Raw genomic sequence first — 24,603 nt, forward strand, 5'->3', positions numbered from 1 at the left:
ACAATATTTCTTTATGTGGCATACCACTTTGTTTCGGTGTCTCTCTGGGATGTACATCAGAGGTGGAGTTGGCCAGCTGCCTAATATGCTCCTTGGCCTGTGATGTCCTTAGTGATCATCCCCCGGAGGGTCCTAGCTAGCTTTCAGGTGTATGCCACCGAGTTCATCTCGCTGTCCCTGAGATGCCCCAGTGTCAGGAAGCAGGAATTCAGAAGGCGTAGCCACTACCGCAGTCTGCTGGGTAGAAAGCCCTGGCACTGGCTTGTGCCCTCCCTCTTCCTCTTTCAGGATGCCTGTGGACCCCTGGATCATTTCATGAGATGGCGGTGCTTCTGCAGTGAGCTCGAGAAGCTCCAGCATCACCTGGCTCTGCCAGTTTTGGAGCGTCACTAGCATTCTTGCCATGGTGGGCGAGTCCTCAGGGATGGCCATGAGTCAGGGGCACCTGTCAATGGCAGCAGCAAATGCCTTCTGAGACTGGATCACACTCTGCATCCCCTCAGCCATGACCCTTGGTGAGTTGGCCAATTCTCAAAAGGCTGCTGCCATAGCTTGTTGTGTCTCAGTGTCATCCTGCAAGCTCTCGAGCCTCTGAGCCATCGGCTGCAGAATCTGGCAAAGCCTGTTGAGGCCCTCAGCTGTGGCCTTCTGGGACTCCATGGTAGCCTACTGTGACTCGGTCATCGCTTAGAGCCTGCCACTGATGGAGATGATTTCCTGCCCCAGAACTTTCACTGTGGACACGCAAGACAGGCAGCAGCTGGTCCACCTGAAAGCTTTGCGACTCCTCCCAACAGCCTCATAGTTGGCTCAGTGTTGCTGTCAGCCTCTCCTGCATTCCCTGGCTCTGTTGCTACATCTCCAACAGTTGAGGGAAAAGGGATCGGACAGGCCCAGAATATACCCTGGGGCCAGCTGAGTCCTTGCCTCTGGCAGGCCCTCACGTGCCAGAGGCCTTGGACATTCCCTCTTCAACCCGATGTGCATCAGCAGATGTGCTGTGTGCAGTAGAGAGAGAGAGAGAGATACCTCACCACAAACATGACCCACCGATATGAAAGTCTCTGTGATGGTGAACTACGAGGTGGAAGCTGAGAGAAAACTGGACTTGGAGGTCCAACCATCACCTTCCTCTGAGGAGTCTTCTGATCTGTCATGGGGAGGATGGATGGAAGCAACAGAGGGGGCTAGATTGGCCTGGTCCATCTGGGTCCCTTCCTGCAACACAGGACACAAGATTAAGAGCAAGGAAGGGACAGGAATCTGAATTTCATGCAACTTACTTCGGATATCTCCAATGAATGGAGGATTAGCAGGTGTTCACTTCTGTGTTCCAGCCCAACCTGGCTATCACTAATTGTGCCCACTCCACAAAGGGAGTGAGGACTTGGATCCCTGGCACAAGACCCCCTGTCTTCACCCTATCTCAGCGGTTATGGGCATTCTTCTCTTTTGGGGATAGATGGAGCCATGTAAAATCTGATGGCAAGAGTCATAAGAACATAAGAAATAGGAGCAGGAGTAGGCCATCTAGCCCCTCGAGCCGGCCCGGCCATTCAATAAGATCATGGCTGATCTGTCGTGGCTCAGTTCCACATTCCCGCCCTCTCCCCATAACCCTTAATCCCCTTGCCTATCAAAAACCTATCAACCTGCGTCTTAAAAATATTTAGCGAGGCAGCCTCCACCACTTCAACAGGCAGAGAATTCCAGAGATTCACCACCCTTTGAGTGAAGAAGTTCCTCCTCAACTCCGTTCTAAACCACCCCCCCTTTATCTTGAGGCTGTGCCCTCTAGTCCTACTGTCCTTTCTGAGCGGGAAGAGCCTCTTCACCTCTATCCTGTCCATCCCATTCATCATCTTATACGTCTCAATGAGATCTCCCCTCATTCTTCTAAACTCTACCGAGTACAAGCCTAGTTTATTCAGCCTCTCCTCATAGCTCAACCCCCTCAACTCCGGCATCAGCCTAGTAAACCTCCTCTGCACTCCCTCCAAGGCCAAAATATCCTTGCGTAAGTACGGCGCCCAAAACTGCACACAGTACTCCAGCTGCGGCCTCACCAATGCCCTATACAGCTGCAGCAAGACCTCCCTACTTTTATATTCAATCCCCCTCGCTATGAAGGCCAGCATCCCATTCGCCTTCCTGACCACCTGCTGCACCTGCAGGCTGGGTTTTTGCGACTCATGCACAAGGACCCCGAGGTCCCTCTGCACCGTCGCCTGCTGCAGTTTTTCGCCATGTAAGTAATAGTCCTTCCTACCATTATTCCTACCAACCTCACATTTGCCAACATTAAATTCCATTTGCCATTTCCTGGCCCATTCGCCCAGCCTATCTATATCCTTCTGCAGGCTCTCCACACCCTCTGCACAATTTGCCGTTCCACCAATCTTGGTGTCATCAGCAAATTTCGACACCATACACTTGGTTCCCTCCTCCAGATCATCTATATAAATGGTAAATAGCTGAGGCCCCAGCACCGACCCCTGGGGCACTCCACTAGTCACCAACCGCCAATCCGAATAGCACCCATTGACCCCCACTCTCTGCCTCCTGTTTGACAGCCAATCCTCTATCCACGCTAACACCCTACCCCCAACTCCATGCCCCCTGATCTTCTGTAATAACCTCTTGTGAGGCACCTTGTCAAACACCTTCTGAAAATCAAGAAACACCACATCCACCGGCTCTCCCCTATCCACCGCCCTAGACACATCCTCATAGAACTCCAATAAATTCGTCAGACGCGACTTCCCCTTAACGAAACCGTGCTGCGTCTGCTCTATCAAACAATTCTCCCCAAGATGCCTCGCTATTTTCTCCTTGATCATGGATTCTAACATTTTACCTACAACAGGCGTTAAACTAACCAGCCTATAATTCCCTGCCTTTTGCCTGCCACCCTTCTTAAACAACGGCATAACATTAGCCGTTTTCCAATCTTCCGACACTTCCCCGGAATCCAGCGACGTTTGGAAAATAATCACTAAGGCATCCACTATCACCGCTGCCATTTCTTTCAGAACCCTTGGATGAATTCCATCCGGCCCTGGGGACTTGTCCACAATCAGTCCCTCCAGTCTGTCGAGCACTGCCTTTCTAGTAACAATAATGTCATTCAGGCCCTCCACTCCTACCACCTTTCCATCGCTAACACCCGGTAAATTATTCACGCCCTCCTCCGTGAAGACCGAAACAAAAAAGTTATTCAAGGCCTCAGCCATTTCCCCATCCCCTACCACTAAGTCTCCCTTGTCATCCTCTAAGGGTCCAACGTTCACCCTAGCCAGCCTCTTCCCTTTTATATATTTATAAAAACTCTTACTATCCTTTTTTATATTAAGCACTAGCCCAGCTTCATAGTTTATCCTACCCTTCTTTATCAACTTCTTTGTCATTCTTTGTTGACAGTTAAACCTCTCCCAATCCTCTTCTCGCCCACTACTCTTAGCTACTCTAAACGCATCCGCTTTTAATTTAACACTTTCCTTTACCTCCTTCGTTGTACACGGCTTATTACCTCTCCTCCTACGATCCTTTTTAACCATCGGAATAAATTTCTGCTGAGCACCAAGAAAGATCTCCTTAAAGATCCTCCACTGCTCCTCAGCAGACCTACCTTCCAACGCGCTCCCCCAATCAACATTCGCCAATTCCTCTCTCATCCTACTGTACTCCCCTCTGTTCAAACAAAGGACGCGTGTCCGGGAACCCACTTTCTCCTCCTCCAAGAGCCATGGAGTGTGGGGTGGCAAGGTTTCAGGATTGGAAGAGTGCAAGATGTGAAGAGTGGGGAGATCTGGGGGTCACTTAGGGGAAAGATGTGAGATCAGGTTTAACGCTCAGCCTTGCTGCCCAGATGAGGTCATTCAGTTTCTTCTGACACTGCTTTCCAGTCCTCCTGGCCAGTGCCCTCGCACTCACACATGCTGCCACTGCCTCCCCCTAGGCTGCATTGCTATCCCTTCCCTTGGGGCGGCATCCTGCTGGGGGGATGAAAGTCTCCTGCCTTGCCTCTACTGCCTCCAGCATCCTGACAAGATCTGCATTGAAAAATCAGGGGGCTGTCTTCCTCGAGGCAAGCTTCCAGCACCACCTGCCTGTCTGTCCATCCTTGGCGCTTTTATGGATCTTTCCCTTTTTATAGCAGATCGGCTGTAGACAGTTCGGGCGTGTCAAGCATTTCAGCGAGTTTAATGCAGTTTACCTTGTTACGATGGAGAGTAGGCCAAGTCAGCACTTGCAGGTGTGCTGATATGGGTAGTGGGTGGGAGGAAATGTGCCGCTGTGATGATCAGGGGCAGGGGAGAGAGATGGTCATGTCACTGAGCAATCACGGCCAATCAGGGGGTGATGAGGGTGCCATGTGCATGGGGGCCCCGGGAGTCGGTAATGTTGGTGGGGGGTGGAAGAGATGGTCCCTGATGTCTATGGAATGAGGGGGGAGGCTGTATTTGGCCCGAAGGAGGGAGTGGGGGTGGGGGGTTGTTTCTGTCAGGAGAACTTATATTTTTTAGCCTTTTGTGCTAATGCACAGGTTGTGGCTCTGATCTGAGCTACAGGCTGTCTGGGGAGTTAAGCCCCATCTACTGCCTCTAGTAGTTTGAAAAGGTCTAGCCCGTATTTTCAATGTCTAAATCCACAAGATTGGGAGTGAAAACTCACCAACAAATCAGAAACTCTCCTGTTTTCACACTCGCTGGACACTTTGAAAAGAATCTCGTAAAATTCCATCCATCAAGTGCCTTTGAACATTAGGATCCATAGCCATGCAATCTAAGTCTCCATGGCACCAAGCTGGGCTTGGATGGCAAGAAGCATGGATCTCATGACTTCAATCTGAGACTTCAATGCAGCATTCAGATGTTAGGTCACTGCTGCCCAAGCTGTAGTGAAAGCTGAGACAGCACTCTGTAAATGCCATCATGGAGAGGGCCACCGCTCCCATGTTCGAAAGTTTGTCACAGAGCTCTGTGTGAACTCTGTGCTAAATTGCAGCTGGACTCCTCCATGCTGTTTGACTGAGGCTCTTTCACTTAATGAACTATGGATTTTTCCATGCAATTGTTCTGGTGAATGTCACCAAATTGAAATCCTCACCCAAGTCCCCTGCAGCAGAGTTTGCCTGATACTTTGCCCTTTGAGCTGGCACATGTCTATGCACAGGCTGTGCCCCAGTGCTGGCTCGACATGTGCTGATTCTGATTTTATACCACCTATAAAGTGCACATAGTATCTGAGCTGGTAGCTGTTATTCTGTTCAAGTGAGGATACTACTCCATCAAGCATCTGCTGCTGGTCATGCTCATAATGGTGAAGATGCACTCGTTGCCCAGGTGGCATTTCTTGGGTATCTGAAAGAATAAATGCAGAAGCAGAGGACTGGAGGGGAAGAAGTGAGTTGGGTTGGGGAGCAAGAGATCCATATTCACACTACTTGCAGCTGAACATTGTGCAAAATGTGTGTGAAGTGAGATTTGAGAAAAGTGCATAAGGCACCTTCATCCTGAAGATTTTCCACAATACCAGATGCAGTAGCCTCAATCACTATCTGTTCTACCTTGGATCACAGTCTCGTCCAGTGTCCTTGGACAATACAGAATAGGCTTTCCCCCTTCTAGTACTCTGCTACTCTCACTAGTTATGTGCAGTCTTTCTTTCAAGAGGTGGAAGAATGTTAAAGAATGTGATGCAATGTGTTTGGGTGACGTGCCTGCCATAAATGTATAGCTGGATATAAGTGGTTCTATGAGAAGTGAGAGTGAGGCTGAAAGCATTGTTAAATGTGTGGGAAGGAGGTGGGACATCTGATCATTGGGCAAGAGTCCTGATGGCTGACACCAGGAATTGACCTCTGCGATCACCTGCTCTTTTCAGGTGCTATATCTTGAGGGCCTTCCAGCTACCTTTAAAAATGTGACATTTGTCAATCCTGACCTGCTGAGCTGAGCCCTCCAGCACTAATATAGAGTATCTAGGAGCCCCTTCTTTCATCTTTGCCATTTCTTTCTTCTCTCAAAGACTCATTGGCACTTGTTTAATTACTTGCTGTAGCCTGAGTGCACTAAGGAGCAGGCTGCCTTTAAGAAGGACAGAAAAGCTGGGCTCTCTGCTTTACCTGTAGTCAGCAGCACATTTTGAGCTGGGCTTCATGTTATTAGCGTTTTGGTGAACAGGCAGAATGGTTTGCATGTTGCCTGCCTCAATTCAACCAGGTGCAAAACAATTGTGTATAGAAATTCTTAAGCCTTAAGTTTTTTCCCCATAATGTTCCCAGATATTTCCACGAGTGTCCTATTTCTCTGTATTTATCAACTTTAGCCTTTCAGCTTTTATTGTTGGATAAGTTCGTGCGCAGCTCTAAAGTGCTGATGAAATGCTGAAAGTTGTCATTCATTTTTAATGTAAATATCAATGAAGATCGGCTGGGTTCTGTGAAGAGCAGGTGATCTGCTTCAACAGATTATCGTCCAGGTGATAAAGATGAAAATGCACAAATGAAAGTGTTTTCATTTGAAGAAGTTTGAATTCTCAGGTGTTATTTTGTCTTTTTAAAATGTCTCTTTTGTGTTATTTTGTTTCCTTCAGAGGTGTAAGTTTGAAACTTGCAATTATGAGAAAAGCCAGGATTTCATGTGCAATTCCCTTGGAGTGTATGCTCGTGCTTGTGCCATAAAAGGTGTGATATTGACAGACTGGAGAAATGTTGTGAATCAATGCAGTAAGTGTTCAATGAGAATTGTTATTTTTTGATTTCAAAGCCATTAATAGGGCTTAGAATAGTTTTTATTAATTCTTGGGATGTGTGTGCTGTGGGCAAACCCAGGACTTATTGCTTAGAGTCATAGAGATTTAAAGCATGGAAACAGATCCTTCTGCCCAACCTGTCCACGCCACCCAATCTTTACCACTAAGCTAATCCCAATTGCCCACATTTGGCCCATATCCTTCTATGTCCATCTTACCCATGTAACTCTCTAAATGCTTCTAGTATTACCTCTGGTAGCTTATTTCCGATGCTCATCACCCTCTGTGTGAAAAAAAATTACTCCTCTGGATCCTTTTGTATCTTTCCCCTCTCACCTTAAACCTATGCCCTCTAGTTTTAGATTCCCCGACGTTTGGGAAAGATGTTGACTATCTAGCTGATCTATGCCCCTCATAATTTTACAGACCTCTAAAAAATCACCCCTAAGCCCCCTATGCTCCAAGGGAAAAAAGTCCTAGTCTATCCAGCCTTTCCTTATAACTTAAAACCATTAAGTCCTGGTCGCATCCTAGTAAATCTTTTCTGCACTCTTTCCAGTTTAATAATATCCTTTCTGTAATAGGGTGACCAGGATTGAACATAGTATTTCAAGTGTGGCCTTACTAGTATCTTGTACAATTCAAGACATCTCCATCCTGTATTCAATGTTCTGACCAATGAAACCAAGCATGCTGAATACTTCTTCACCACTCTGTCCACCTGTGACTCCACTTGCAAGGAGCTATGAAGCTGTACTCCTAGATCTCTTTGTTCTACAACTTTCCCCAACACCCTACCATTAACTGAGTAGGTCCTGTTCTGATTCGATCTACCAAAATGCATCACCTCACATTTACCTAAATTAAACTCCGTCTGCCATTCATTAACCCACTGCGCTAATTGATCAAGATCCTGTTGTAATCCTAGATAACCTTCTTCACTGTCCACTATGCCATCAATTTTGGTGCCATCTGCAAATTTACTAACTATGTTTCCTAAATTCTCATTCAAATCATTAATATAAATAACAAATAACAGTGGACCCAGCACCAACCCTTGAGGCACACAGCTGGTCACAGGCCTCCACTTTGAAAAGCAATCCTCTACAATCACTCTCCGTCTTCTGTCGACAAATCAATTTTGTATCTTGTATTGCTTCTTCCTGATTGTTCTTGAGAATATAATGGTGAGCCACCTTCTTGAACTGCAGCAGTCCGTGATAGACACACCTACAGTTTTCTTAGGGAGGAAGTTCCAGGATCTTGACTAAGTGACAGTGAAGGAGTAGCGATATATTTCCAAGACAGAATATTGTGTGGCTTGAAAGGGAACTCACATGTGGTGATGTTCCATGCATTTGCTGGTCTTGTTCTTCAAGGTGGGAGAGGTCATGGGTTTGTAAGGTGCTGTTCAAGGAATCTGAGTTGCTGCAGTATTTCTTGTAGATGGTACACACTGTTGCCAATATGAGTTGGCATTGAGGTGATAGTTCAAGTAATCTGCTTCATTCTGGATGCTGTCAAGCTTCTTGAATGTAATCAGATAAATAGTGCTGAAATTTCTTAGTTGAGAGTAACCTTCACAGTTAATGCATTATGAAGTAGGTTAAAAGATGTGCTACTGTAGTGAGATCTGGAACTGTTAAATGAGAAACAGGCAGTAATGTTTGAGTTAAAGTGGCAGCTGAAAACCACAACTTACCCTCAAAGAGAGCTCTGAAGGTTAACCATGTGTCCGGAGCTCTGGTCCACATCAGATCGTTTATAAATGTCGAGGAAACTCCTAGCTCAGAATAACTCAGGCAGAGACGTTCAGAGTCAGGCGTCAGGAGAGTTTATTGTCGTGATACCACGGAGAGTCCACCTCCGTCAACACCGAGAGAACTCTGATTTTTTGAGCAAACCCGCGCTATTTTTATACAGTGAAACAAACAACTCTGCAAGCAGGTTACAATACTCCCTATTATCCTTACTATCTCTACTACCCCTTTAATCATTGTCCCATTAATTAAATCTATGGTCCTAGGACTTATCTATAGTGTCCTTGGTCTAAATCATCCTACAGTCCCTGTCCCTTGTGATTTACCGTAACTAGATAGAGAAGAAGAATGGTGGTTTATTTTTCTATCCTCCTTAGAGTCAGATGGCCAGTTATCTGGCCTTTAGACCTTGAGTGTCTGCTAGGCCCCTGTTTTTCTAACCCTGCCTGCTTCAGCTAGTTTCTTGATTTTCGGTATAATGGTGAGTATATAGTGAATCATTAACCCTTTAGCTACTGCTGCAGCCTTAGCCCCTACTATTGTAGGACCGTTTAAAACAGACTTACTTTTCTATACAACCTAATTGCTTATATGAATCTAATTTATTCTACAATAAAGAACATGGATTCTCTTCTAAATAATTAAAGTCTGTAAGGAAGGCTTATTAGCAGTTCAGGAGACTTAAGACAATTCCAGAGCATCTTTCAAACCTGACATTGCACCACTTTGGAGTTCTTCTGCCCATAATGTAAATCCACAGCTGTGTGAAGTAGTCTCCCCAAATGTTTTGATACAGTTGGATCTCTTTTATCTGAAGTCAGATTGAGATTTACCATTTTTGCATCAATATCCAGCTGCAACTGTTTCTCATTGCCATGAAGCTGTGTTTTAGACACCTGTACTTTGCTTTAAAGTCCTTGAGTTTATTATAATTCTGGAAAAAAAATTCCTTGGCAAAAATTCCTGCAAGTGGTTTCTAATCATCTACTGTATTTTTGGTAAATTTGAAAATTTGAAGAATGACAAATAACAGATGAGCTGGAGAATCTACATAGAAGTTTTGAATTATTTTATTATTTGTTTTAGTATTTCAAAATGGACAACGAAAATAATTTTAACATTACCATGTAACCAATCCAAAAAGATTTTGCATTGTGCTGTATTTCAGAATGATTCATGAACTATGCTCAACTTTTACTTTCAGAAATTTCTTGCCATGGCCTCCAAGTTTTCAGTTACGATTCTAAAGCATGCAACCATACCTGCTTTTCACTGTCCAATTCAGTCCTCGAATGCAGTGAGAATGGTGTTCCAGTAGATGGCTGCAACTGCCCACCAGATACTTTTCTAGACGATACCAACACATGTGTTAGGGCGTCCAGCTGTCCATGTTTTTTGCAAAATGGTGCAATTGTACCTGCTGGCAAGAGAGTGATCATTTTTGATCGGATGTGGTGAGTTGAATAATGAATGCATTTTGCATTATTTCAAGAAGTTAAAATGTAAGCCTTCCTCAATCAGGTACAAAAGTAATAGTACCATTGTGGGTAGATCAAGCGGATAGTACCTTGCATTATTGAATGCCTTGATCTGTTTCAGTATTTTTCTACATATGAGACCACCTATAAACCATTCCCTCTTTGCTGTTTGATCAGCAATTGCCATTTCTTTTGTCAGGCTCAATTTCAAATAGTTATTTCTGCTGACATAACAGGGATAATTTTCATGCATTTAGCATGTCAGGAATTCCTGTAGCGATATGCAACCTATCAGAATATTGATGAGGTTGACCTCCATTACCCCTGAATGTTTCGCAGGAAGCAATTGTTGAAATTTAAAGAGCTGTCTTTTGTAAAGTTTCTGACCCCACTATGATCAGCCACTGGATTTTGTGCTTACAGGTCAATGTAAACTTCCTTCATAAAAGAAACACGTTGAAGGAAAAAAAGGGTGGAATTTCACCAAAAGAATTATAAGTGTTATAACGATGAGAAAATGGGAATTCTCTGCGCCAGTCTTTCTGGTGAACTTGGCGCTGCAATTTTCTGGCACTGTCTCAATTTTCTTGACAGCTGGGGGGATTACACTGGATCGGGGCAGGGCAGAGCCTACACATGCCAGTGAAGCCGATGTCAAGTGCTGAGGCACATTTCGCACATACCACCTCCTACCCACCTCCCCCCATGGACATTGCACCCACTCCCCCTTCATTGGCAGCATGATCACCCCTCACATCGACATGGGCTACTGCCATCAGGGCATCAGACCCCTCCCAATGGATTCCCTGGTGTATCCCTGATATAACCCCCCCTCACACTGTGACCCTGTCTATCATCCCCCCCCCCAACACATTGTCCCCCGTGCATAAACCCCCTCCCCCCATTAAATTGCATAGCCACCTGTCAGTGTGTAGCCCCTACCCCCACTCAGGCCCCAGTACACTTACAGTGCCCAACCACGCACTGCCAACTGCAAGTTGGACACTACCAGGCCAGTGCTGCCCATTAGGCACTGCCTGGCCATGTCCCCGACCACCCAGGGCTACAATGGCCTACAATTCTGCCGGCATGGCCATGGCACCTTGTTTCTGTGACTGCAAAGCAGTAATGATTTTTTGGCCCTGTGACACCTCATCAATGAGATGGGAAGCATCCGGCAAGGGTGAAGCAATCATCCTGGACTTGATAATCATAAGGATATCCAGGCAATCTTATGGTAAAGTGAAGTTTATTTATTTATTAGTCATGAGTAGGCTCACATTCATATTGCAATGAAGTTACTGTGAAAAACTTTGTAGTTCTTGACGGGAAACTGACAATCGAATTGGATTTTTGACCTCTCAGGCTATCTTCCTGGCTTGCCACTCTGATCAATGGGCAAGGTGAGCTGGTAAGATCATGTCCATAATATTTTGAGTGTCTTGAGTTGTGATAATCCTCAGATACAGAATTACAGTTACTAGACACTGAGATGTTCTTTGCAACTTTGTAGTATTTGTATGTAAGCACATTTTGACATAGATTTTCATGAGTACTTCCGTTGTTGAATGGAGAATTTATTGTGTGGGATTATAGGCCAGTTTTGCAATCCCTCCAAAGTTGTCCTATCTGGTGGAGTCAAATAGGAATCAGAAGGCAATCAGTAATGTACAAGACCATTTCACATTCTTCAATGCTGACTTTCAAATTGTTAGATTGTGCTAAAGTGTTGCACATGGATAGGCTCCTGAAGTTAACTGGAGTTAAATTCTCAAAAAGAGATGAGTGGAATTTTGTGAAAAAATTCGAGTGCTGGATGAGTGAGAAAATTTCAGTCTCGTTTTTGGGCAAGTTTAGAAATGCAATCTTATTGCATTTATGGGGGAAGCTGGCTACTTCACTGGTGAAGCTGGCTGCTGAATTTTAGGGGCATCATTGTGCATGTGCCCCGATCTCCCAGTACCGAAAGATTTCCTACCACCCTTCCCCCCATCCACCCCATGGACATCGGGATTCCCCCCCCCCCATGGACATCGCCACTCTCCCCCCCTCCCAAAGAGCTCCTGCCGATCACCCCCCTCAGCTATCCTCCCTCCATCCCCGGCAATGCTTCCCTCATCCCTGCAGGGTTCCTTCCCACCTTTGTAAAGCTCCTCGCTACTCCTGACCATGTCCTGGCTCCACCCCACTCTGGCTCCATCCCACTGACACTGTCCCTAGCACAGTTATGGTGCCCAATGGGCAGTGCCAGGCTGCCTTGTGGATACTGCCAGGGTCCCAGTGGGCACTGCCAGCGTGTCTAGTGGCCAGTGCCAGCATGCTGACCGCTCACAAGCTTCAATAGCCTCCGATTATTACCTCCCCTCCCCAATCCAGGTCATCACATAGCCCAGAGAGAGATAGGAGGGAAAGTTGAGGCTTTTGCTTAATCAGACTATGCCATCGAACAAGATCTACAGACATCTTAGGAATATTGTTAGAAGTAGAAGCCTTTATGACTGGAAAATCTTAGTGCTGCAAAATAATTAGAAGATAATTTATTAAAAGAAACCAAGCAAAAAGAATGGGATAATAAAAGCAAAATACTACAGATGCTAGAAATTAGAAATTGAAATATTTTTCTAGCATTTTTCAATTTTCAATAAGAAGTATTGGATAGTTGGAAGGAATTTGGAGAAGAGGTTGAGAATAACGATGTATCAATGATCATATCTAAAAAGCATTGCACATACCCTGACATATAGGTCATCAAAGAAAGATTTTGCATCCAAAGAAGAAACTAAACTAATTTGAGTTCTGGCTGGCATTTGTTTAAAGACAGAGGTCTACAACCTGTTCCCCCCACAAAAACTTTCTGAAAGCTGCAAGGCTGTTTATACTCATTATAGCAACTATATTTATCATTGCTAATTGTATTTAAAGTGGTTTTTGAGTCTGTGAGGAGAATGTTTAGAATATTGGCTATTTGGAACACAAAAAACAAAACTAAAGAGTTTTGTTTAAATATTTTTCAATGGGTAATAGTTAAACTGCTTCATTTGTTAGAGCTATGGTTAAACTGTGCTATTAAATAAAACTTTACTGTCAAAGATTGCTAATTTGTCAGCAGAATTCCTCCTGGAGTGAAGCATCCTATCCTCACATTTATACAAAAATTTAAAAAAAAAGATTGTTAGGGTCTATTCTGGCTTCCTAATGTAGTTTGGGATCCTGATCCAGAGTCCTTAAAACACTCAGACAAGATCCTAAGCCATTTATGATCTGTAGGTAATACTATGATGAAACATTCTACAATTGAGTAGATTTTGAGGACAAAAATAACCTGACAAAATTGTTTTTGAAGAAACACATCTTTAAATTTCCAGTCTTGGGTGACCCAAAGGATATGAAATGAATCTTTATTAGTGACACTTCCCATTGCCAACCATCTGGATGGTAATTTGAGTACAAAGATATCACACATCTTTGGTGTGTAAGAATGAAATATTTTGGCACTTGGCTGAGAAACCAAGAATATAAAAAGTGTGATACTCTATTTGTACAGGGACAGACTCTAGGGGGCTCAACTAGAAGTCTTAGCTTTGTATTTTACTCAAAGATCTTGAGGGAAATCACCTTTATAAAAGTTTGACCCGTCAATGTGAGAGCCTTCTCTATGGGTTAATGTACATTCAACAAAGATCGTAACTAAGGAAAGGTTAATGAATGACCCTGCTGGTTTAAAAGAATTGTGGAGAGAAAAGAGATCTGTCAGACAAAATGAATCAATGCAAGTCAAACAAACAAACAAAGAACAAAAACAGCCCGGGAAACAGGCCCTTCGGCCCAACGAGCCCATGCCGCCATCTCAACACCACCAGTCCCCCTCTCCACCCATGACCCCTGTCTAATGTTTTATGGCCATCCAGATTGAGGGAAACTAATTTAGGTACAATTTATTCCTGCCAATCAGCCTAACAGCACATCTTTGGGGTGTGGGAGGAAACCGGAGCACCCGGAGAAAACCCATGCAAGCACAGGGAGAATGCGCAAACTCCCACAGACACCGGCCCAAATCCATGTGTCTGCACAGCAATCAGCGATAGTCACTGAGCTGTCATCTTGCCAATATCTGGTCCAGTTTAGGCACACACTAACGACATGAAGCACTAGGCCAATCTCGAACAACCAAGAGCAGCCCCAGTACGACCCATCGCGTGTATGCCCCTCGTTGGACACGAGGTGGACCGACTTAAAACCCGTGAATGAAAAAGGAAAAAAAAACAAAAAAAGTCATCAATTATTAGACTGCTTTACAAAGATAAAGCTTGCTCAAAGTAATTATTGGAAATCCTAAAGGAGAGAAATGTTGTATTATTAATTTATACCATATATGAATGTTTTTCTCTTTGATTTGTTTTAAAAATATTTGGGTGGTATTTTGTTAAACAAATGGAAATCTGTTAATCATATGTCAATTATATTAAGATATCAGATGAGAACATTTGTAAAGAAAGACTGCTGAGGACGATGTTGTGGTAGCTAGAAAGCAGCATGGGTAATGCTGCTTCTTGTAAATAAACCTATTACCAGGAAAGTATTAGTGTCTAGTTTCATATTTCAACTGGCTTCGGATCACTAACCAGCATGTCTTTTGGACTGTGGGAGAAAACTGAAGCATCTGTAGGAAACCCACATAGAAACTGGGAGAACATGCAGACCCCGTACAGACAGTGACGCAATCCAGAAATCAGAGTTCCTTGTGCTGTGAATCTGCAGTGTTAACCACTGTGCCCCCATGCTGCCGCATATGTTGCCATGAAAAAGAATATTCATTACATGAATAAATGTCCGACCACTGGCATAAAAACGAAAAACTGCCAGGATCCTCATTACTCATATGGTTCTTTTATTCCAAAGCAATTTATTAACCCTCCATTGTTTGCAGAAGGGCCATGATTGAAGTGTTAAATATTGGGAAATCTGGGCTATCTATTGGCAGTATTGGGATCACTGAACAGTATTATCATGAATCTTATATTTACATGAAAATATCATGGAAAACCTCTTTAGAATGTTAAGTTTAGGTTTATTGAAAATTCCATGGAAATTCATCAATGTAAACCTTTGGGGGCTTTCTAGAATGATTGTAGCATGCAGTATGCGGCAAAACTCAATAATCAGCTAGTTTGTTAGCAGTTTGCTATTGAACTTTTAAACTCATGAGACCCATCATTAATGACAGCAATAGATCGAACCTGAAACCCCATGTGAGTTTTTCCCTCAGCATGAGGAAGATAATTTCTTGAGGTAGCAATGTTGTTTCATTAAGGTATTTTCTATATCAGATTTTCCATTATCTGCAACCAGTGTACAGAAATAGGAATTAGGGAAATAACGTACATGGGAAAGAACTTCTACTGGCTATTCCACTTTCATTTAAAAGGAGGACATTAGTTTTGTAAGGAGCTGTGTGAAGCTATTCTATTTTTCCCTAGTTATATTTCTTTCAATGCTAGAACTTCTAGAGTTAGTTGGTATGTTTTCCCACACTTTTCATGCTAGCCTTGGCAACTTTTCTTCAATGCCAGGCAAATAAGTCATCCACTGCAAAATGTTCAATGTACTAACTTGCCTTCCTGCTTGATGTACTTGAGGGTTTCACAATATTTTAATTTAATCTTCACTGCTGTATTCAGTGGAGATCCAATGGCAAGGGTTTAATTTTGACTAAGCATCCTTTTTACAAATTTACAGCTGAACTAGGATAGAACTTGTATAATATGGATTGTATAATTAACACAACTTGCATTTTATTCTCTTCCTAGCTTTTGTCAAAATGGCAACGTTGAATGTTTCGACAACTCTTTCACCTCCAGAGGTAGAAAACAATTGTTAACTTAGATTCTTTTAAAAGTATAAACAAAATATGAAATTTTTCACATTGTATATTGAACTTTAACTTTAGATTTTAACCTATCTCTAAATATTTTCCCCAAAGTACTTAAAATGTGATCAAATTGATTTGTACTCAAATAATACAGTAATAATTTTGAATGAAACAGGCCATTAGCAAATCTAATCTATTAATTTGACCACTATAAGATATCCTTGATACAATGTTATATATTTTAGTAATGAAGCATTAAATATTCTTCCTTAGAAATGTGTGAACATCCTAAAATTTACTTCAACTGTGCAAATGCAAAAGAAGGTGAATATGGAGCCGCTTATCAACCAACATGCCAGATGCATGCTACAGAAACTCGTAGTGTGAGTAGAAAATAGTGTAGAACTTCAAGGATTATTCTGCATAAGAAAGAAAATAAACTAATTAACATCACTAAAATTAGATTATCTGACCACTGTCAAATTTCTGTTTGTCTGCAAAGTGACTGCTGCATTTCTTACCTTGCAACAATGAGTGTCTTAAATGCAAAATAACTTCATCGATTATGAAGAAAATGTTCCGTGGTCTTCAAAGGTGACGATTCTCAGCAATGTAAAAATGCTCTATAATTTACTCGCTCTTTTACTTCCTCTTTTAAGGTTATAGCCTTAGGTACCTGGATAATCATCATCACTTTAATAAGCTAATCTGTTGCTGGAGATGACGAGGTAATGAAAATGTAGATGGCAGACTCAACATGTGAAAGATGAAAAGAGGTTAATGTTGTGTTGGATACAGGGACGGGAGAATCTGGATAAGACTTGCGCTCAGAGAATCGGTGTAGATCCGATGGGCCAAATGGCCTCTTCCTCACTGTAGGGATCTATTAAATGGGATTGGGATAGCTTTCTAACGCCAGCTTCTAGAAGTGGTCCATCTCGCAAGAGCAACAAATGCCTGATTGAGGAAGGTGGCATTGGAGAGGAGGTAGCTAATGAAAACCACCTTCCTGCCCAGGCTTCCCACTAACCCCACAGTCAATTAAAAAAAAACAAAGTAAATCTGGGTGGCATAGTGGTACAGTGGTTAGCACTGTTGTCTCACAGCACCAGGCACCCGGTTCAATTCCCAGCTTGGGTCATTGTGTGCGGAGTTTGCACATTCTCCTCATGTCTGCATGCGTTTTCTTTGGATGCTCTGGTTTCCTGTCTCAGTCCAAAGATGTGCAGGTAGATTGGCCATGCTAAATTGCCCCTTAGTGTCAGGGGGGCTAGCTAGGGTAAATGCATGGGGTTACGGGAATAGGGCCTAGGTGGAGTTGTGGTTGGTGCAAACTCGATGGGCCGAATGGCTGTCTCCTGTACTGTAGAATTCTATGGTTCTATGAATATTTTTGATGGTCTGTATCAGATCTACGTGTTGTTAATTTCCTATCAATATCCTGCTAATTGTCCATTAATGTTTGTTCTTAACCCTGCTGCATTACTTAAGATTTATCCCCAAAAATGTGAATAAGAGATTTGGGCTATATACTAAAAATAGAATTCTAAGTACCACAGATAGTGATGATTGTAGAGATGAAAATCACAAGTGTTATGTACCAGGAAAGGTCAAATGTATATAAGACCCACCTATGATCATCTTGAGATGTTTGAGAGTCGCAGGACATGACCAAACATTACATAAGCTAATTACTTCTGGTAGAATGAGCCTTTATCCTGGCCATACCTTGAAAATCTGGCTGATATATTGCTAAAGCTTTATGAAGGACTTTAAAGAAATTTGGAGAAGTTTGCAGAGCCGAAACATTATGCAGCAGTTATAAATCAACACCTGACAGAGCTCATTCATACCGTCTTGACAATATATCAGGTAGCTTTTCACTGATAAGCAGGATCCATCCAAAGTATTAACCTGTGTTTTTGCCTTTCACATGTTCATGATCTTTTTATCTGTAGCAGAAGAGTTGCTATTTAAAGTGTTGATATTTTCTAGGTGACCAAAGCTATGAACACAAAATAACTATACAAACTTCATTTCAGAGTATAGCAATTCACAGCAGTTGTGCTGAAAATTGAAATGAGTTATACACTAGTTTTCTTGAGTTCAGTTTTTAAACACTCGCTCCAAGAACTCAATTGTAGATTGCGATATAGGAAACATCTTTAGACCTGGGTTTCCTGAAATTGCAATAGATGAAGGAGGATGGTATATTACAGTAAGAGATGCAAGGGCCATGTTAATTACCGACAATTCTAATGACCCATTTGTTCTCATTCCTCTTTGCTTTAATATTTCTTGATGCATTCTCACCGCTCCTTTAATCTTTCATGAAAGAACATTCAAACCTCAGAAGCTGCTGTAAAACTATGCTGTATACTTAACTTCTAAATTTAATTCCAAAAACAGTAATTGCCTTCCATTCATTCTGCTCCCAAGCTATTGCTTTCCAACAAAACATTTGCCTAACTCTGCTGCTTCCATGGATTATCCAGTTGATGACCTTCGCAAAGCTAGTGCAAATTTATTGTTCCTCATGTTGGGAATCTTTGAGATGTTCATGGCCAGGGAATTCCAGGTAGTGAAGTTATTGAGGCCCTGGTTGCAGATTGCTGCACTGCATTGTTGCTGGGCCAATCTGACCCAGCTAGCATGTTGGCATCTTATTGGCTACTGGGTGATAAAGGAGCAGCCTTGCTGATTTAGTGTAATGCTTTCAGCATACCATTGCCACATTGGTTCATCATTTACATGGATTCATCTTTGAAAGATGATTGACTCCTTGAACCTCTATGCATGTGGCCCATTATTCTCTTTATGGTGGAATCAAATCTGTATGGCACCTATGCTGGAGCATGGGGTGAATGGAGCATATAAATGCTGCATCCTTAAGAGGTTTTCTTCTTCTTTAAAGTGTCCTTTTCTGCTGTATCCAGATGCTGAGAAGGGCCTGAGACAAGACAAAAAGGCAATGGTTAGGATGGTACTAAAACATTCACCTTTCATCGAATCATAAAAACTCTACAGTGCAGAAAGAGGCCCTTCAGCCCATCGGGTCTGCACTGACCACAATCCCACCCAGGCCCTACCCCCATATCCCTACATATTTTACCCGCTAATCCCGCTAACCTACGCATCCTGGGACACTAAGGGGCAATTTTAGCATGGTCAATCAACCTAACCCGCTCATCTTTAGAGGTAACATTGTTACAGGTCAGCAGTGTGGTCAACTTCTTTCCATCTATTTTTCACAGTAAAATTCCAAGTAAGCATGAATCACTTCACGATGGAGTTCATTCATTAGAAATTGGAGCAGGAGTTGGCAATTCAGACCTTTCAGCCTGTTCTGTCATTCAATCAGATCATGACTAATCTACTTCAACTGCACCATCTCCGTATCATTTGATTTGCTTAATCTCCCAAATTTATTGAGCATTGTTTTACATAAGAACTGAGAGCAGGAGTAGTTAACTTAGCCCCTTGAGCCTGCTCTGCCATTCAATACGATCATGGCTAATCTCATCTTGGCTTCAGCTCCACTTCCCTGCCTGTCCACTGCTAATTAAAAATCAGTTTATCTCCTCATTATATTTATTCAGTGTGCTGGCTTCCAATGTCTCTGGGGTAATGAATCCCACAGATTCATAACCCTTTGAGATAAGTAATTTCTCCTCATCTGCGTTTAATCTACTATCCCATATTGTAAAACGATGCCCTCTCATCGCAAAGATTGCCTTACACGTGGAAACATTCTCTTTACATCTACTTTGTCAACCCACTTTATAATTTTCTATACCTCAATTAGATCTCCTCTCATTCTTCTGAGCAATAGAGATTCTAGCCTGCTCAAACTCTCTTCATAAGATAGACCTCTCATTTTGGAATCAAGGTTTTTAAAAAATATATATTCAATTACTTAGCATCCATAGCTCTCTAGGATCTATTCCAAATAGGATATGCTGGCATTAGAGACAGTCCAGAGAAAGTTCACTAGATTGACCCTGGGTATAGAGGGATTTTCTTATGAGAAAAGGTTGAGCAAGTCAGGCCTATATTCATTGGAATTAAGAATGAGTGGTGAACTTATTGAGACAAATGCAGTTCTCAGAGGGCTTGACAGGATATATACTGAGAGGATGATTCCTCTTGTACGAGAGTCTAGGACCAGAGGACATAATCTCACAATAAGGGATCACCCATTAAAGACAAAAAGGAGGAATTTGGAGGAGAAACCGGAAATCAAGGTGAACATGTATATTCACTGCTTGCTGAAGTCCAAGTCTGAGGTATTCAAGTCGCCCGACACTGACCTATACAAGAAAGCCAGATACGATCTAAGGAGATCCATCAAAGATGCCAAAGACAGTACAAGATCAATTTATCGGACCAAGTTAGAGTCTCAGGCTAGCCACACCAATTCTCACCAACTATGGCAAGGTCTGCAACACATAACAGGCTACAAGATGAAGGAATGTAAAATTCCTGGCTCCAATGCACTCCTCCCTGATGAACTTCATGCATTCTACGCCTGTTTTGATCAAGAGGTCAGCGAGAGCATGGCCTCCACCCAGGAAGCCCCAGATGAACCTGTATCTGTGTTCACTGTTGCATGTCAGAGCAGCTTTCTCAAAGGTCAACCCAAGGAAAACGACTAGCCGGGATGGGGTACATGGACGAGCACTCAGATCCTGTGTAGATCAGCTGGTGGGAGTATTTGCAGACATCTTCAACCTCTCTTTACAAGAATCTGAGGTCCCTATCTGCTTCAAGAAGCTGACCGTCTCAGGTCTCACTCATTTCCCTTAATTCTATTATGCTTTCAGGTCTCTGCCATACAGTCTGTGCTCTGAGCTATCTATCAGTCCTTATCCCTGCTGTGATGTTAGGCTTCTAGCAGCCTTGCTGTACCCTCTAGGCTACTCTTATGTCCATCAATCCCTGTACATGTTGAAAGCTTTCTGCTTATCCTAGTGCTGCTCTTCCAATTCTTATTTTACCACATTTTCAGTTAAATGCATACAATTCTGATTGTCAATTCATTTCTTCCTCTTTAGTTAGCAACCAAGTGTATTTCTGGCTGTGTATGCCCATGGGGAATGGTGTTGAATGAGAAAAGTCACTGTGTCTATCTTCAAGACTGTCCTTGTGAATTCAGCGGCGTGTACTATCAGCCCAGGGAGACGATAGTGAAAGAATGCCAGAAATGGTAAGGATCTATACCTTGTATTTACGTATTGTAAAACTGCTATGATAAAGTCATTGTCTTAATAGATAAGAATCATAGAATCCCACAGTTCAGAAGGAGGCCATTCAGCCTATTGGGTCTGCACTGACCACAATCCTACCTAGGCCCAATCCCCATAACCCCATACATTTACCCTAGCTAGTCCCCCTGACACTAAGGGGCAATTTAGCATGGCCAATCCACCTAACCCACACCTCTTTGGATCATGGGAGGAACCCAGAGTGCCCAGAAGAAACTGACACAGATATGGGGAGAATGTGCAAACTCCATCCAAGCTGGCAATCAAACCTGGGTCCCCGGCCCTGTGAGGCAGCAATACTAGCCGCCATGCCACCCCAAACAAATTAGTTTATTTAATGATGCATTGATCTTAAAACTTGATTATTTAAAACAAAACACCATGGAAACATCTTAATTGCCATAAAATGTCCAGCACTGACTCTATCCTGAAGGATCTACCTGTTTAGCCAGGGAGTATTGCTCAGGAGAGAAAATCTGTGTAAGTGGAATTTCTTTCAAATCTATGGTGGCTAAGTGTGAGAACCATCAAGGAATTTCCAGCCATAGTTCCTTCTTTTAAATAGTTTCAAGTCTCTCTCTATGTTGACCTCACCCCTCACTGCCCAGAAGTTATATTGTTATGCAATCTATAAATGCTAATAATGGCACAGCTAATGTGGATTTATAGTCACACCAAATGGAACAATTTGCCTTCTGGATTTTATACAGATTTAATCAATTTTCAATCAATGTGATATGATGGCAATGTCAAATACATTTGAAAACATGTGCATGTTTCATTAGCTAACAGTTAGTTATAAAGGAAGAACTCAGGAGTATCAAAAAAGAACTTTGAATATGTTGCAACTATACATAAGAAATTACAGCTATTCTTCAAAATCATTTGTTATTTTGGCTGTCTTAATTCTCCTTATGGGGGTTGATCGGCACATTTGGGTTGGAACAGTAAATTATTTTATTTTCATAGACCTAAGATAGTTGTTAATGTTAATTAATTACACTGGGAGCAATGCAGGGATTGATGCAAGGGTCATCGCTCTTCAGCATCTTCAGCAATGATGTTGACAAAGGCTTCAGGGAAACTACAGATTTCAGGATGATTCAGAAGTAAATGCAGATGTAAAGATACTAAATAAGGATATAGTTTGCAGGCAAAAATAGATGTATTGCAGGAATATTTGAGAGATAATTTTATAATTATAATTTTTATAATTTTGATAAGTTGTTTCCAGTTTCCTATCCATCCAATACCTCTACACCTCCATTCTCCACCAGTGATCTGTTGTTTTTTTTCCCCTTTAACAGAGAGGCTTCCACTTTCCATCCACCATCACACTCCTCTACCTGACTGAATTTGTTCTTGCACTGAGCAGCTTCTCCTTTAATTCCACTTCTTCCCTCCAAATAAGAAGTACTCCTATAGAAACCTCCATGGGTACTAGCTATGCCTGTATTTTTGTGGGATATGTGGATTATTGATTCTAGTCATGCTCAGACCCCCCCTCCCTCACTATTTTTTCTGGTACATTGATGACTGCTCTCACCTTGACTGGAAAATGTTTGCTTCCAATTTCTACCTTTCTTTCAGAGGAGACCTTATGGCACATTGATGATGTCCCTACTCCTGAGTCAGAAGCTCTGGGTTTAAGTCCTACTCCCAGATTTGATGCCTATGAAGTGCATGCTTATAAATGTGCGGCTAAACAAGTTGTTCATCAGTCTATAAATCCTTCCAATATACCAGTGATGGTTGGTAAGAGTGGGAGATTCTCCTGGTCAGTCATGCTTGAGTTGGGATAGTGCCCATCAAGCTCTCGCCTCTGTTAACAGGCTGGTGATCTGTGCTAGTAGAAAGACAGCACAACTTTTTTACTCATTTACAAAATGTGGATGTTGCTGGCTTGGCCAGCATTTATTGCCTATCCCTAACTGTCCTCCATTTCAGAGGGCATTTGACAGTCAATCACATTGCTATGGATTTGGAGTCACATCGAGGCCAGGCCAGGTAAGGATGGCAGATTTCTTCCCTAAAAGACATTAGTGAACCAAATGGATTTTTACAACAATCAACAATGGTTCACGGCCATCATCATTAGTGATGCCATGGTGGAATTTAAACATAGGATCCCAAATCTTGTTCTGCATTTCTGGATTACTAGTCCAGCGACAATACTATTACACTACCGCCTTTCACCACACAAACTTCATTTTTTTTATGTGTCACTGCATGAGATTCGACTAAGTCTCACTTTCACATCTGTGATGAAACTGTGCCTTAAATATATTTTTATTATATTTCTTGCAAAGGGTAAGTTTAAAAGTGAACCATGTTTTATAACATGTTCATTTGTTTGGGAAAATGTGATTCCATGTTAATAATGAAGGGTAACAACTGATTTTGGCTAATAGTTTGTTTGTCGAAACGGGGTTAATACATTTGTGTTTATTTGGGTTTCCCTTGGGGTTTCAGGGTTTTGATTAGGTTGATTGACACGAGACAGAGTCATTGGTTAGTGGGCAGAGCTAAGCTTGCAGGAAACACAATGTTTTAAAACAGTCAGTTTCTGCTTGGTTCTGAAAGAAACAAGACTTGTTTGTCTGCCTCTCTCTAGAAGTGCTCTGAGAACTTTAGGACTGGCAGTGATACAACCATTTTTTTCTTTAATCCTTCATGGGATGTGGGTGTCACTGGCAAGACCAACATTGTTTGCTTTTCCCTAATTGTCCTTAAACTTTGAGACCTAAAGACAGTAGTTAATCGTATGGCTGTGGGTATGGAGTCACATAAAGTCCAGGCCAAATAAGGATACCAGATTTTCTTCCTTAAATGACATTGGTGAACCAGATGGTTTTTCACCTTAATCTATGTTAAATACCAAGCTCACCATGACCGAGACCACTTTTTGATATCCGGATTTATTAATTAAATTTAAATTCCACCAACTGTGATGTGGCATTTGAACTCATGTCCTTCGAGCATTAGTGTCTGGATTATTAGTCCAGTGATATTACTAATAAACCACTGTCCTTCCCAAATCTTCCAATAAGGACTGCATTAAATTTTCCCTTTTTCTCTGGGTGGAATTTCCCCTAAATTTGGTAAAGGTTGATAACAGACAATTTCTGATTCGCCCACTCAACTATTACCTCAGTGTGTTAATAATGGGGGTGCTACATTTATAGGCCACCCCAGAGCTCACCAGCCATTTCTCCTTCGTTGATGGCAATTGTTGGCTGCAAGGAAGACTGCCTCTAAGTTCACCATTGCCCCTGAATGGATGCACCTCACCCTTTCTGATCCATAATAAGCGGAGGCAGGTCATCCATGGTTTCGGCACTCATAGGATTGCTGGATGCCTGAAATCTGCTGATGCGTAGTTATGGACTTGATCATGCCTCAGTTTCTGGAGATCCAAAGAAAGTCACAAGCATCAGGAAGTGGTATAGCTTGGATTGAAAGGCTAATGGAGGAGT

At 42.5% G+C, this 24,603-nt stretch overlaps 1 protein-coding gene across 1 annotated transcript in view; it reads left to right on the top strand.

Moving 5' to 3' along the window:
* Nucleotides 1-24,603, top strand: part of LOC145344349 (mucin-6-like) — a 185,967-nt gene that overhangs the window by 74,535 nt on the left and 86,829 nt on the right. The window contains exons 18-20 of the mRNA XM_080191478.1: nt 6,598-6,730; nt 16,137-16,246; nt 20,918-21,069. Of these exons, the coding sequence (XP_080047604.1) occupies nt 6,598-6,730; nt 16,137-16,246; nt 20,918-21,069 (395 nt within the window). The remainder of the gene's footprint in view (nt 1-6,597; nt 6,731-16,136; nt 16,247-20,917; nt 21,070-24,603) is intronic.

Source organism: Carcharhinus amblyrhynchos, chromosome 6, assembly GCF_965287045.1.
Source record: "Carcharhinus amblyrhynchos chromosome 6, sCarAmb.v2.hapA, whole genome shotgun sequence".
Taxonomy (NCBI): domain Eukaryota; kingdom Metazoa; phylum Chordata; class Chondrichthyes; order Carcharhiniformes; family Carcharhinidae; genus Carcharhinus; species Carcharhinus amblyrhynchos.